The sequence below is a fragment of the Salmo trutta genome, chromosome 35 (assembly GCF_901001165.1).
Source record: "Salmo trutta chromosome 35, fSalTru1.1, whole genome shotgun sequence".
Classification (NCBI taxonomy): Eukaryota; Metazoa; Chordata; class Actinopteri; order Salmoniformes; family Salmonidae; genus Salmo; species Salmo trutta.
In genome coordinates this window covers 40,919,271-40,934,161 of record NC_042991.1, presented here as the reverse complement: position 1 = coordinate 40,934,161, position 14,891 = coordinate 40,919,271, and the positions used below count along the sequence as shown (strand labels likewise).

Genomic DNA, 14,891 nt, shown 5'->3' with positions numbered 1-14,891 from the left:
TGCAGTTATATAAGAACCTACCTTATATACTGAACCAAAATATAAAACGCAACAATTTCACCGATTTTACTGAGTTACAGTCCATGGTGCTTGCCTACGGAGCTGTGAGGGGAACGGCACCTCCGTACCTTCAGGCTCTGATCAGGCCCTACACCCAAACAAGGGCACTGCGTTCATCCACCTCTGGCCTGCTGGCCCCCCTACCTCTGAAGAAGTACAGTTCCCGCTCAGCCCAGTCAAAACTGTTCGCTGCTCTGACACCCCAATGGTGGAACAAGCTCCCTCACGACACCAGGACAGCGGAGTCAATCACCACCTTCCGGAGACACCTGAAACCCCACCTCTTTAAGGAATACCTAGGATAGGATAAAGTAATCCTTCTAACCCCCCCCCCCCCCCCCCCAAAAAGACATAGATGTACTATTGTAAAGTGGTTGTTCCACTGGATATCATAAGGTGAATGCACCAATTTGTAAGTCGCTCTGGATAAGAGCGTCTGCTAAATGACGTAAATGTAAATGTAAAAATAGAAGGAAATCAGTCACTTGAAATAAATAAATTAAGGCATAATCTATGAATTTCACATGACTGGGCAAGGATGCAGCCATGGGTAGGCATTGGCCCACCCACTGGGGAGCCAGGTCAAACCAATCTGAATGAGTTTTTCCACACAAAAGGGCTTTATTACAGAGAAATATTCCTCAGTTTCATCAGCTGTCTGATCTCAGATGATCCCGCAGGTGAAGAAGCCGGATGTGGAGGTCCTGGGTTGGCGTGGTTACACGTGGTCTGTGGTTGTGAGGCTAGTTGGGCGTACTGCCAAATTCTCTAAAACATTTTTGCCGGCGGCTTGTGGTAGAGAAATTAATATTAAATTATCTTGCAACAGCTCTGGTGGACATTCCTGTGGTCAGCATGCCAATTGCACGCACCCTCAAAACCTGAGACATCTGTGGCATTGTGTTGTGTGACAAAACTGCACATTTTAGAGTGACTTTTATTTTCCCCAACACAAGGTGCACCTGTGTAAAGATCATGCTGTTTAATCAGCTTCTTGATATACCACACCTGCCAGGTAGATGGAGTATCTTGGCAAATAATAAATATTCACTAACAGGGATATAAACACATTTGTGCACAAAATTTGAGAGGAATAAGCTTTTGTGATCATGAAAAAAATTCTGGGATCTTTTATTTCAGCTCATAAAACATGGGACCAACACTTTACATGTTGCGTTTATATTTGTGTTCAGTAATATATTGTGTTTTTATATTCTAAAGCCACAATCGTGATTGAGTTTACATTATATCCCAAAAATCTTTGCACCACTGATTATTGGAGAATATCAAATACTGTGTATGTCTCATGACCTCTGAACTGCTGATCGCCCTGACCTCAGGACTACTGATCACCCCCATTAGAACTTAAAAACTAAACTAAATAGTAGGCTTTTATTTCAATGTTTACAAACAACACCAATGTAAACACCTAATTTAAAACTTATGGGACAATTACTCTGACACTTAGCATTTACAATATACACGGAGAGCACAAACATTAGGAACACTTTTTCCATGAAATAGATAAGGTGAATCCAGGTGAAGCTATGATCCCTGTTAAATCCACGTCAATCAGTGTAGATGAAGGGGAGGAGACGGGTTAAAGAAGGATTTTTAAGTCTTGAGACAACTGAGACATGGATTTTGTATGTGTGCCATTCAGAGGGTGAATGGGCAAGACAAAAGATTTACGTTTCTTTGAACGGGGTTTAGTAGTAGGTTCCAGGCACACCGGTTTCTGTCAAGAACTGCAACGCTGCTGGGTTTTTCAAGCTCAACAGTTTCCTGTGTGTATCAAGACTGGCCCACCTCCCAAATGACATCGAGCAAACTTGACACAACTGTGGGAAGCATCCCCGATGAACACATTTGATACCTTGTAGAGCCCCGACAAATTGAGGCTGTTCTGAGGGCAAAAAGGGGTGAAACTAATGTTTTGTAAATATATATATTTGTCACTAGGCATGTACAGTGAGGGGAAAAAAGTATTTGATCCCCTGCTGATTTTGTACGTTTGCCCACTGACAAAGAAATGATCAGTCTATAATTTTAATGGTAGGTTTATTTGAACAGTGAGAGACAGAATAACAACAAAAAAATCCAGAAAAACGCATGTCAAAAATGTTATAAAATGATTTGCATTTTAATGAGGGAAATAGGTATTTGACCCCTCTGCAAAACATGACTTAGTACTTGGTGGCAAAACCCTTGTTGGCAATCACAGAGGTCAGACGTTTCTTGTAGTTGGCCACCAGGTTTGCACACATCTCAGGAGGGATTTTGTCCCACTCCTCTTTGCAGATCTTCTCCAAGTCATTAAGGTTTTGAGGCTGACGTTTGGCAACTCGAACCTTCAGCTCCCTCCACAGATTTTCTATGGGATTAAGGTCTGGAGACTGGCTAGGCCACTCCAGGGCCTTAATGTGCTTCTTCTTGAGCCACTCCTTTGTTGCCTTGGCCATGTGTTTTGGGTCATTGTCATGCTGGAATACCCATCCACGACCCATTTTCAATGCCCTGGCTGAGGGAAGGAGGTTCTCACCCAAGATTTGACGGTACATGGCCCCGTCCATCATCCCTTTGATGCGGTGAAGTTGTCCTGTCCTCTTAGCAGAAAAAACACCCCCAAAGCATAATGTTTCCACCTCCATGTTTGACGGTGGGGATGGTGTTCTTGGGGTCATAGGCAGCATTCCTCCTCCTCCAAACACGGCGAGTTGAGTTGATGCCAAAGAGCTCCATTTTGGTCTCATCTGACCACAACACTTTCACCCAGTTGTCCTCTGAATCATTCAGATGTTCATTAACAAACTTCAGACGGGCATGTCTATGTGCTTTCTTGAGCAGGGGGACCTTGCGGGCGCTGCAGGATTTCAGTCCTTCATGGCGTAGTGTGTTACCAATTCTTTTCTTGGTGACTATGGTCCCAGCTGCCTTGAGATCATTGACAAGATCCTCCCGTGTAGTTCTGGGCTGATTCCTCACCGTTCTCATGATCATTGCAACTCCACAAGGTGAGATCTTGCGTGGAGCCCCAGGCCGAGGGAGATTGACATTTCTTTTGTGTTTCTTCCATTTGCGAATAATCGCACCAACTGTTGTCACCTTCTCACCAAGCTGCTTGGTGATGGTCTTGTAGCTCATCCTTGTAGCCTTGTGTTGGTCTACAATCTTGTCCCTGACATCCTTGGAGAGCTCTTTGGTCTTGGCCATGGTGGAGAGTTTGGAATCTGATTGATTGATTGCTTCTGTGGACAGGTGTCTTTTATACAGGTAACAAGCTGAGATTAGGAGCACTCCCTTTAAGAGTGTGCTCCTAATCTCAGCTCGTTACCTGTATAAAAGACACCTGGGAGCCAGAAATCTTTCTGATTGAGAGGGGGTCAAATACTTATTTCCCTCATTAAAATGCAAATCATTTTATAACATTTTTGACATGCGTTTTTCTGGATTTTGATGTTGTTATTCTGTCTCTAACTGTTCAAATAAACCTACCATTAAAATTATAGACTGATCATTTCTTTGTCAGTGGGCAAACGAACAAAATCAGCAGGGGATCAAATACTTTTTCCCCTCACTGTATATAATAACATGTTTTACGTGATATTTAGATACATATTTGTACAGACTACAGCTAATATACAATACAAGAGGTATTTGCATTTCACTGAATTCAATTCTATTTCCTTTCATTCAAATTTAAATTCTGTATCCTGTTTACAACTTCAATTCAAATTCAATTCTGTATCCTGTTTACAACTTCAATTCAAATTCAATTCTGTATCCTGTTTACAACTTCAATTCAAATTCAATTCTGTATCCTGTTTACAACTTCACTTCAAATTCAATTCTGTATCCTGTTTACAACTTCACTTCAAATTCAATTCTGTATCCTGTTTACAACTTCACTTCAAATTCAATTCTGTATCCTGTTTACAACTTCAATTCAAATTCAATTCTGTATCCTGTTTACAACTTCACTTCAAATTCAATTCTGTATCCTGTTTACAACTTCAATTCAAATTCAAGAATTGAATTGGAATTTGAAGTATTCTTAACGCAAGTCTGAATTGAGCCCAACGCTGACAGACAGACAGACGGTGACGTTATCTATTGATCATGTCCACCTTGACAGACAGACAGACAGACAGACAGACAGACAGACAGACGGTGAAGTTATCTATTGATCATGTCCACCTTGACAGACAGACAGACAGACAGACAGACAGACAGACAGACAGACAGACAGACAGACGGTGACGTTATCTATTGATCATGTCTACTTTGAGTCGTAGTGAACTGATGGGGTCTTGACAGAACACAGAAAGGTATTCCACCACCCTGGAGTTCTGTCTCCTCTCGTCCTGCCGCGCCTGATGCTGCTCCTTCTCCCATCTCTCCTTCTCCCCGTCCACCTGGGCCAGAACACTCACCTGGACCGACCTCACCGTGGCAGCCAGCAGGAACAGTGCCCCCTGTAGGATGTGACATACTACTGCACACAGACTGAGCCCGGCTCCCAGCAGGTCCGGTACCGCTTCACATATCACACACACCCCCTCGAGGAAAAGAGGAGACGCCCGGCCAGCGGAGGCGGGGCCATGGTTTACCAGGTGACAGACAAAGCGGGCGAGGTGCAGTGTGGCGCGGCGCAGTGGGAGCACGGCTAGGTACAGGTGGCACGCTGCTTTGGTGAGGGCGTGGAGGAGGAGTCGCAGCTCCAGGACGGCGTTGCCTGGAGACAGGAGATAAAGGGTAACCACCGGTTACTAACCAGGTCAGCTGCTTAGAGTCAGGAGGCTTTAGGCTACAAACACTGTTTAACATCGGATTAATTCATCTGCTTTGATTAAGGCTGACGTCTCTCACCTGATTCACTACCAGACCGACAGACAGACTGCAGGGCATACAGACAGACTGCAAGACAGACAGACAGCAGGGCATACAGACAGACAGACAGACAGACAGACAGACAGACAGACAGACAGACAGACAGACAGACAGACAGACAGACAGACAGCAGGGCATACAGACAGACAGACAGCTGGGCATACAGACAGACAGACAGCTGGGCATACAGACAGACAGACAGACAGACAGACAGACAGACAGACAGACAGACAGACAGCAGGGCATAGAGACAGACTGCCAGCCAGCCAGACAGACAGGCATTGGTTGCGTCCCAAATGACAGCCTATTCCCGATATAGTTCCCAACCTATTGACCTACAGGGGTCTGGTCAAACGAAGTGCACTACGTAGGGAATAGGGTGGTTATGGGCCCTGGTATAAAGTAGTGCACTATGTAGGGAATAGGGTGGATATGGGTCCTGGTATAAAGTAGTGCCCTATGTAGGGAATAGGGTGGTTATGGGCCCTGGTCTAAAGTAGTGCAGCTGTAATCTATAGGTCCCTACACTGCCCCAGCTGTAATCTATAGGCCCCTACACTGCCCCAGCTGTAATCTATAGGTCCCTACACTGCCCCAGCTGTAATCTATAGGTCCCTACACTGCCCCAGCTGTAATCTATAGGCCCCTACACTGCCCCAGCTGTAATCTATAGGCCCCTACACTGCCCCAGCTGTAATCTATAGGCCCCTACACTGCCCCAGCTGTAATCTATAGGCCCCTACACTGCCCCAGCTGTAATCTATAGGTCCCTACACTGCCCCAGCTGTAATCTATAGGCCCCTACACTGCCCAGCTGTAATCTATAGGCCCCTACACTGCCCCAGCTGTAATCTATAGGTCCCTACACTGCCCCAGCTGTAATCTATAGGTCGCTACACTGCCCCAGCTGTAATATATAGGCCCCTACACTGCCCCAGCTGTAATCTATAGGCCCCTACACTGCCCCAGCTGTAATCTATAGGCCCCTACACTGCCCCAGCTGTAATCTATAGGTCCCTACACTGCCCCAGCTGTAATCTATAGGTCCCTGCACTGCCCCAGCTGTAATCTATAGGCCCCTACACTGCCCCAGCTGTAATCTATAGGCCCCTACACTGCCTCAGCTGTAATCTATAGGCCCCTACACTGCCCCAGCTGTAATCAATAGGCCCCTACACTGCCCCAGCTGTAATCTATAGGTCCCTACACTGCCCTAGCTCTAATCTATAGGCCCCTACACTGCCCCAGCTGTAATCTATAGGTCACTACACTGCCCCAGCTGTAATCTATAGGCCCCTACACTGCCCCAGCTGTAATCTATAGGTCCCTGCACTGCCCCAGCTGTAATCTATATTGAAAAGTGACATTTAACCCTCCTTGAGGCAGTGTAGGGGCCTATAGATTACAACTGGGTCCTATACAGCTGGGACCTCCACCTGTTATAACACTACTGTAGCTGGGACCTCCACCTGTTATAACACTACTCTAGATGGGACCTCCACCTGTTATAACACTACTCTAGATGGGTCCACCACCTGTTATAACACTACTCTAGCTGGGACCTCCACCTGTTATAACACTACTCTAGCTGGGTCCTCCACCTGTTATAACACTACTCTAGCTGGGTCCTCCACCTGTTATAACACTACTCTAGATGGGTCCACCACCTGTTATAACACTACTCTAGCTGGGACCTCCACCTGTTATAACACTACTCTAGCTGGGTCCTCCACCTGTTATAACACTACTCTAGCTGGGTCCTCCACCTGTTATAACACTACTCTAGCTGGGACCTCCACCTGTTATAACACTACTCTAGCTGGGACCTCCACCTGTTATAACACTACTGTAGCTGGGTCCACCACCTGTTATAACACTACTGTAGCTGGGACCTCCACCTGTTATAACACTACTCTAGCTGGGACCTCCACCTGTTATAACACTACTCTAGCTGGGACCTCCACCTGTTATAACACTACTCTAGCTGGGACCTCCACCTGCTATAACACTACTCTAGCTGGGACCTCCACCTGTAGGCTTACTTGTTTCGTTTTCTTATTTCTATTTACATAATGTTTGGTACAATCGCCAGGTATGGTGGTGTATTGTTCTTGTTGTTGCTTTGGTTAAATTAATTAAACGATTTATAACAAAGGTAATGAAAGCTGTAATCATACCGCAATTAGGAGGAAGACCAGTGCGCTTGCCAGTACTGCACCGTTCCCTTGACGAAGAAAGCTCCCATACCTCTGTTAACCAGGTTCTCTTACCGTCGATAATACACAGCAGCCAGAGGAAGGCTATACTCGCAGCCAGGGTAGTCCACCAGTCCATGACATGTAGTCTAGCTGTCCTCTCTCTCTCCCTCTCTCTCTCTGCGGAGTGGACGATGCCTGATGAAATAAGGAGGCTCTGTGTGATAGTCTATGGGCATCGCACGACACGGCAAAGTGCCCTTCCTGATCAAGGTAAACGTAGTTGTATATTGGATATTCGATGGATTCGGTTTTCTCCTCAATAGCTCTTGAACCAAGCGTAACATGATTATGAAAATTAGATATTCTGAATCAGCGTTGGATGGAGAACAATCCATGTTTTTATTAATTGTTTTATCAAATAAAATATGATTTCGGATTTCAATCACTCTTATGAAAACAAATCATGCCATTACTATGATAATTATATATTCTGAATCAGAAGATTTAAATTTTCCTACAAAACAAAAGATGTGTATTTTTGCTCCATCCTCCTCTGATTCACATAACATACATTTCATAATCATGGCACAGCTTGGTTCAACAGATAGATCACCTACTATCCAGTATGAAACTAATGTGACCTTGGTGTGGCGGTACCATCCGGCTAAACCTCAGTATGAAGTGGCGTCCTAGCTCTAAGCTACCACGGCAGAGAGAGACAGTAGGTGTGCTAACTGACTAACTAACTGTAGCTGTAATTAGACAAGACAGAGAGTTGTGGCAGGTGCCCAGAGGAGCATTGGGTCAAATGTCGACCTGATTTAAACGTGCATAAACGGAACATAATTCCCTATTTATTTATTTTTCATGTACTTTTCTCTCTCTATGCCTATTCTGACCTTGAATTTAAGCATGAGAATAGCATTCTATTTAGCAGCTATTCGTTCGGGGTGGAGATGTAAGAAATGAAATTGCGGCAGAGAGTTTTGTCTACCGGAGATGGCGTATTCTGACCTTGATTTAATTCCACCACGTTTATGCGTGAAGAAAACATGAATAAAGTCGAGCGTACTTTACAGTTCCAAGTGGAAAAAAACCCATCTGCTTTATTTTTTCTGATATAAATAACAGCATTGTCCATGAACGGTCATTTATACATTGACAATAGCTTAGGTAAATGAGTAATCCTTTTAGAGACGGGATTGTAAATAGATTGTAAATTGTAAATACCAATCCCTGGAGATGAATATGAAACCAGTCATATGGAAGCAAACTGAAAATCATAGCAACATGACGTGTATTGGGGTCCCCCACAGTGAAGTAGGCTATAAATAGCTGTACCAATATTCCGAATTTTTTAATTGTGTGTCCTCATAATTTGTGTGGATGACATTTGGAGGACCAATCTACAGGCTTCCGTAGGTCTGAACCTGCCCACTTCATGTATGCGTTTTAGAACGTTTTGACTATATGAGCTGGCTTTTCTCCGTTTTATTTTACAGTTTGTATCATATTAAATATTAGCCACCATCAGTAATATCCACATATATTTATAACTGCCACTTTAGTGTTCGTTTTTTTTTTCTTCCATTTGTAGCTTCCATTTTTACATCATTCCGTTATCGTGTCCCTTCTCTCACGTCCTTGTAAATTGTTCATGTCCGTTGTCATACAGTTCCATGATTATTGAGGATCAGGTGTACAGGACTATTGTTTAACCTCTATTGTACACACTTTTCCCCACCGTCCAATATTTCATGGATTGATCTTGAATATGGCAATTTACAGGATGAATCAAACCGCTGTATTTTTGGATTCATCAATATATTTAGTGTATAAATTCTCCCCAAACTGTTTTTTTTTATGATTTATACATATTTTCCTAAAATGTGCCTAAATAATCTACAAGATCAGAGTGTTTTTAAATCTACCAGTTGGTGCTGAAACGTATTAGCTATATTCTGAGCAGGAGTCAGTGCTACTTAAAGACTTCCTGGAAACCTGACCTGTTCACCGGACGTGCTGCTGATCCACTTTCTGCTGTTCTGCCTGTGTGTGTGTGACTGTGTGACTGTGTTACTGTGTGTGTGTGTGTTACTGTGTGTGTGTGTGTTACTGTGTGCGTCTGTGTTTGTGTGTGTGTCTGTGTGTGCGACATTGTGTGTCAAATCAAATGTTATTGATCACATATACATATTTAGCAGATGTTTTTGCGGGCGTTGTGAAATGCTTGTGTTCCCAGCTCCAACAGTGCAGTAATATCTAACTAAATGCTTGTGTTCCCAGCTCCAACAGTAATATCTAACTAAATGCTTGTGTTCCCAGCTCCAACAGTGCAGTAATATCTAACTAAATGCTTGTGTTCCCAGCTCCAACAGTAATATCTAACTAAATGCTTGTGTTTCTAGCTCCAACAGTGCAGTAGTATCTAACTAAATGCTTGTGTTCCCAGCTCCAACAGTACAGTAATATCTAACTAAATGCTTGTGTTCCCAGCTCCAACAGTACAGTAATATCTAACTAAATGCTTGTGTTCCCAGCTCCAACAGTAATATCTAACTAAATGCTTGTGTTCCCAGCTCCAACAGTACAGTAGTATCTAACTAAATGCTTGTGTTCCTAGCTCTAACAGGAATATCTAACTAAATGCTTGTGTTCCCAGCTCCAACAGTGCAGTAATATCTAACTAAATGCTTGTGTTCCTAGCTCCAACAGTAGTATCTAACTAAATGCTTGTGTTCCCAGCTCCAACAGTGCAGTAATATCTAACTAAATGCTTCTGTTCCCAGCTCCAACAGTGCAGTAATATCTAACTAAATGCTTGTGTTCCCAGCTCCAACAGTAGTATCTAACTAAATGCTTGTGTTCCCAGCTCCAACAGTGCAGTAATATCTAACTAAATGCTTGTGTTCCCAGCTCCAACAGTAATATCTAACTAAATGCTTGTGTTCCCAGCTCCAACAGTAATATCTAACTAAATGCTTGTGTTTCTAGCTCCAACAGTACAGTAATATCTAACTAAATGCTTGTGTTCCTAGCTCCAACAGTGCAGTAATATCTAACTAAATGCTTGTGTTCCTAGCTCCAACAGTAGTATCTAACTAAATGCTTGTGTTCCCAGCTCCAACAGTACAGTAATATCTAACTAAATGCTTGTGTTCCCAGCTCCAACAGTACAGTAGTATCTAACTAAATGCTTGTGTTCCCAGCTCCAACAGTACAGTAATATCTAACTAAATGCTTGTGTTCCCAGCTCCAACAGTAATATCTAACTAAATGCTTGTGTTCCCAGCTCCAACAGTAATATCTAACTAAATGCTTGTGTTCCCAGCTCCAACAGTGCAGTAATATCTAACTAAATGCTTGTGTTCCCAGCTCCAACAGTAATATCTAACTAAATGCTTGTGTTCCCAGCTCCAACAGTGCAGTAATATCTAACTAAATGCTTGTGTTCCCAGCTCCAACAGTAATATCTAACTAAATGCTTGTGTTCCTAGCTCCAACAGTACAGTAATATCTAACTAAATGCTTCTGTTCCCAGCTCCAACAGTGCAGTAATATCTAACTAAATGCTTGTGTTCCCAGCTCCAACAGTAGTATCTAACTAAATGCTTGTGTTCCCAGCTCCTGTTGTGGAAAATTGTCTTAAAAGTAACACTCTTACAAGAACTTGTAAATTCAATATAGACTTTAATACAAAGTAACAAAGCCGAGCTGGTCCGCGGAACAACTGACTTTCCCCAGCCCCAGCTCTGCTTTTATCCACATACAATACATAGGTCCATCCTTTATGTAAATGAAGAAAAACCCCTTTTCCTTTCTGCCACCATTATCTTTCAATCCTATGGATAACGCCCACATCTGAGGATAACGCCCATATCTGCTCTTATTTCTAACATAATGGTGGCCAAACTTTCCTCACGTGAACATAAAATTAATGCATGCATCACATGCATGCTCTCGGTTGCCTGTCCCATCTTCCTTTCACGTGTGTTTCTTTCTAAGTGCACCAGGTTCATATATACTTAATTAGTTACCTATTTTCATGTACTTTTCCAGGTGTACCCTAGGCCGTGTATGTTTAACATAAGTTCATTCACCTGACTGCACTTTGTCATGGCTCTGTAATTAGGCCGCCTGGCCCTTACATGATCCCCAACGTCCCTGTTATCTTTACTTAAGGTTAGATATTAATCTCCTCTTCTCCTAGTTAATGTATCTATGTCTTTCCTTCCTTCAGCACGTCTTTCTTTCTCCCACACTCCAACAGTGCAGTAATATCTAACTAAATGCTTGTGTTCCCAGCTCCAACAGTAATATCTAACTAAATGCTTGTGTTCCCAGCTCCAACAGTGCAGTAATATCTAACTAAATGCTTGTGTTCCTAGCTCCAACAGTGCAGTAGTATCTAAGTAAATGCTTGTGTTCCTAGCTCCAACAGTAGTATCTAACTAAATGCTTGTGTTCCCAGCTCCAACAGTGCAGTAATATCTAACTAAATGCTTGTGTTCCTAGCTCCAACAGTAGTATCTATCTAACTAAATGCTTGTGTTCCTAGCTCCAACAGTAGTATCTAACTAAATGCTTGTGTTCCTAGCTCCAACAGTGCAGTAATATCTAACTAAATGCTTGTGTTCCTAGCTCCAACAATAGTATCTAACTAAATGCTTGTGTTCCCAGCTCCAACAGTGCAGTAATATCTGACTAAATGCTTGTGTTCCTAGCTCCAACAGTAGTATCTAACTAAATGCTTGTGTTCCTAGCTCCAACAGTAGTATCTAACTAAATGCTTGTGTTCCCAGCTCCAACAGTGCAGTAATATCTAACTAAATGCTTGTGTTCCTAGCTCCAACAGTAGTATCTAACTAAATGCTTGTGTTCCCAGCTCCAACAGTGCAGTAGTATCTAACTAAATGCTTGTGTTCCCAGCTCCAACAGTAGTATCTAACTAAATGCTTGTGTTCCTAGCTCCAACAGTAATATCTAACTAAACGCTTGTGTTCCCAGCTCCAACAGTGCAGTAATATCTAACTAAATGCTTGTGTTCCTAGCTCCAACAGTGCAGTAATATCTAACTAAATGCTTGTGTTCCCAGCTCCAACAGTGCAGTAGTATCTAACTAAATGCTTGTGTTCCCAGCTCCAACAGTGCAGTAATATCTAACTAAATGCTTGTGTTCCCAGCTCCAACAGTAATATCTAACTAAATGCTTGTGTTCCCAGCTCCAACAGTACAGTAATATCTAACTAAATGCTTGTGTTCCTAGCTCCAACAGTAATATCTAACTAAATGCTTGTGGTCCTAGCTCCAACAGTAATATCTAACTAAATGCGTGTGTTCCCAGCTCCAACAGTGCAGTAATATCTAACTAAATGCTTGTGTTCCCAGCTCCAACAGTAACATCTAACTAAATGCTTGTGTTCCCAGCTCCAACAGTGCAGTAGTATCTAACTAAATGCTTGTGTTCCCAGCTCCAACAGTGCAGTAATATCTAACTAAATGCTTGTGTTCCCAGCTCCAACAGTGCAGTAGTATCTAACTAAATGCTTGTGTTCCCAGCTCCAACAGTAGTATCTAACTAAATGCTTGTGTTTCTAACTCCAACAGTGCAGTAGTATCTAACTAAATACTTGTGTTCCCAGCTCCAACAGTGCAGTAATATCTAACTAAATGCTTGTGTTCCCAGCTCCAACAGTGCAGTAGTATCTAACTAAATGCTTGTGTTCCCAGCTCCAACAGTAGTATCTAACTAAATGCTTGTGTTCCTAGCTCCAACAGTGCAGTAATATCTAACTAAATGCTTGTGTTCCTAGCTCCAACAGTGCAGTAATATCTAACTAAATGCTTGTGTTCCTAGCTCCAACAATAATATCTAACTAAATGCTTGTGTTCCCAGCTCCAACAGTGCAGTAATATCTGACTAAATGCTTGTGTTCCTAGCTCCAACAGTAGTATCTAACTAAATGCTTGAGTTCCTAGCTCCAACAGTAGTATCTAACTAAATGCTTGTGTTCCCAGCTCCAACAGTGCAGTAATATCTAACTAAATGCTTGTGTTCCTAGCTCCAACAGTAGTATCTAACTAAATGCTTGTGTTCCCAGCTCCAACAGTACAGTAATATCTAACTAAATGCTTGTGTTCCCAGCTCCAACAGTACAGTAATATCTAACTAAATGCTTGTGTTCCCAGCTCCAACAGTAATATCTAACTAAATGCTTGTGTTCCCAGCTCCAACAGTACAGTAGTATCTAACTAAATGCTTGTGTTCCTAGCTCCAACAGTAATATCTAACTAAATGCTTGTGTTCCCAGCTCCAACAGTAATATCTAACTAAATGCTTGTGTTCCCAGCTCCAACAGTGCAGTAATATCTAACTAAATGCTTGTGTTCCCAGCTCCAACAGTGCAGTAGTATCTAACTAAATGCTTGTGTTCCCAGCTCCAACAGTAGTATCTAACTAAATGATTGTGTTCCTAGCTCCAACAGTGCAGTAATATCTAACTAAATGCTTGTGTTCCTAGCTCCAACAGTGCAGTAATATCTAACTAAATGCTTGTGTTCCTAGCTCCAACAATAATATCTAACTAAATGCTTGTGTTCCCAGCTCCAACAGTGCAGTAATATCTGACTAAATGCTTGTGTTCCTAGCTCCAACAGTAGTATCTAACTAAATGCTTGAGTTCCTAGCTCCAACAGTAGTATCTAACTAAATGCTTGTGTTCCCAGCTCCAACAGTACAGTAATATCTAACTAAATGCTTGTGTTCCCAGCTCCAACAGTACAGTAGTATCTAACTAAATGCTTGTGTTCCCAGCTCCAACAGTACAGTAATATCTAACTAAATGCTTGTGTTCCCAGCTCCAACAGTAATATCTAACTAAATGCTTGTGTTCCCAGCTCCAACAGTACAGTAGTATCTAACTAAATGCTTGTGTTCCTAGCTCCAACAGTAATATCTAACTAAATGCTTGTGTTCCCAGCTCCAACAGTAATATCTAACTAAATGCTTGTGTTCCCAGCTCCAACAGTGCAGTAATATCTAACTAAATGCTTGTGTTCCCAGCTCCAACAGTGCAGTAATATCTAACTAAATGCTTGTGTTCCCAGCTCCAACAGTAATATCTAACTAAATGCTTGTGTTCCCAGCTCCAACAGTAATATCTAACTAAATGCTTGTGTTCCCAGCTCCAACAGTAGTATCTAACTAAATGCGTGTGTTCCCAGCTCCAACAGTAATATCTAACTAAATGCTTGTGTTCCCAGCTCCAACAGTAGTATCTAACTAAATGCTTGTGTTCCCAGCTCCAACAGTAGTATCTAACTAAATGCTTGTGTTCCCAGCTCCAACAGTGCAGTAATATCTAACAATTCACAACAACACACACAAATCTAAAGTAAAAGAATGGAGTTAAGAAATATATAAATATTAGGATGAGTAATGTAGGAGTGGCATTGACTAAGTAGAATAGAATACAGTATATACATATGAAATGAGTAAAGCAGAATGTAAACATTATTAAAGTGACTAGTGATTCCATGTCTATGTATAGAGGGCAGCAGCCTCTAAGGTGCAGGGTTGAGTAACCAGGTGGTAGCTGGCTAGTGATGGCTGTTTAACAGTCTGATGGCCTTGAGATAGAAGCTGTTTTTCAGTCTTTCGGTCCCAGCTTTGATGCACCTGTACTGACCTGATAGCGGGGTGAACAGGCAGTGGCTCAGGTGGTTCTTGTCCTTGATGATCTT

General features: G+C 42.4%; 1 protein-coding gene across 2 annotated transcripts; it reads right to left on the bottom strand.

Moving 5' to 3' along the window:
* Window positions 1-3,812: 3,812 nt before the first annotated feature.
* On the bottom strand, window positions 3,813-7,431 carry LOC115175195 (uncharacterized). 2 transcript variants are annotated; one of them, XM_029734445.1, is made up of 3 exons: window positions 7,128-7,431; window positions 4,344-4,795; window positions 3,813-4,257 (listed from the first exon to the last, which is right to left on the bottom strand). In XM_029734445.1, exons 1-3 carry the CDS (start codon window positions 7,282-7,284, stop codon window positions 4,237-4,239), a joined length of 630 nt encoding a protein of 209 aa, XP_029590305.1. In that variant the 5' UTR covers window positions 7,285-7,431; the 3' UTR covers window positions 3,813-4,236. The 2 variants fall into 2 exon arrangements, with proteins under 2 accessions (XP_029590305.1, XP_029590306.1); XM_029734446.1 differs by having other exon boundaries at window positions 3,813-4,795; window positions 7,221-7,426.
* Between the last annotated feature and the right edge of the window lie 7,460 nt (window positions 7,432-14,891).

Bases quoted from the DNA above. Each gene is read 5' to 3' on its own strand.
- LOC115175195 (XM_029734445.1), bottom strand. From the start codon at position 7,284: ATGGACTGGTGGACTACCCTGGCTGCGAGTATAGCCTTCCTCTGGCTG. The intron at 4,796-7,127 runs GTATGATTACAG...TCCTGTCTCCAG, and splicing joins TGGTCTTCCTCCTAATTGCG to GCAACGCCGTCCTGGAGCTG. The intron at 4,258-4,343 runs GTAGACATGATC...CTGTCTGTCAAG, and splicing joins TCAGTTCACTACGACTCAAA to GTGGACATGATCAATAGATA.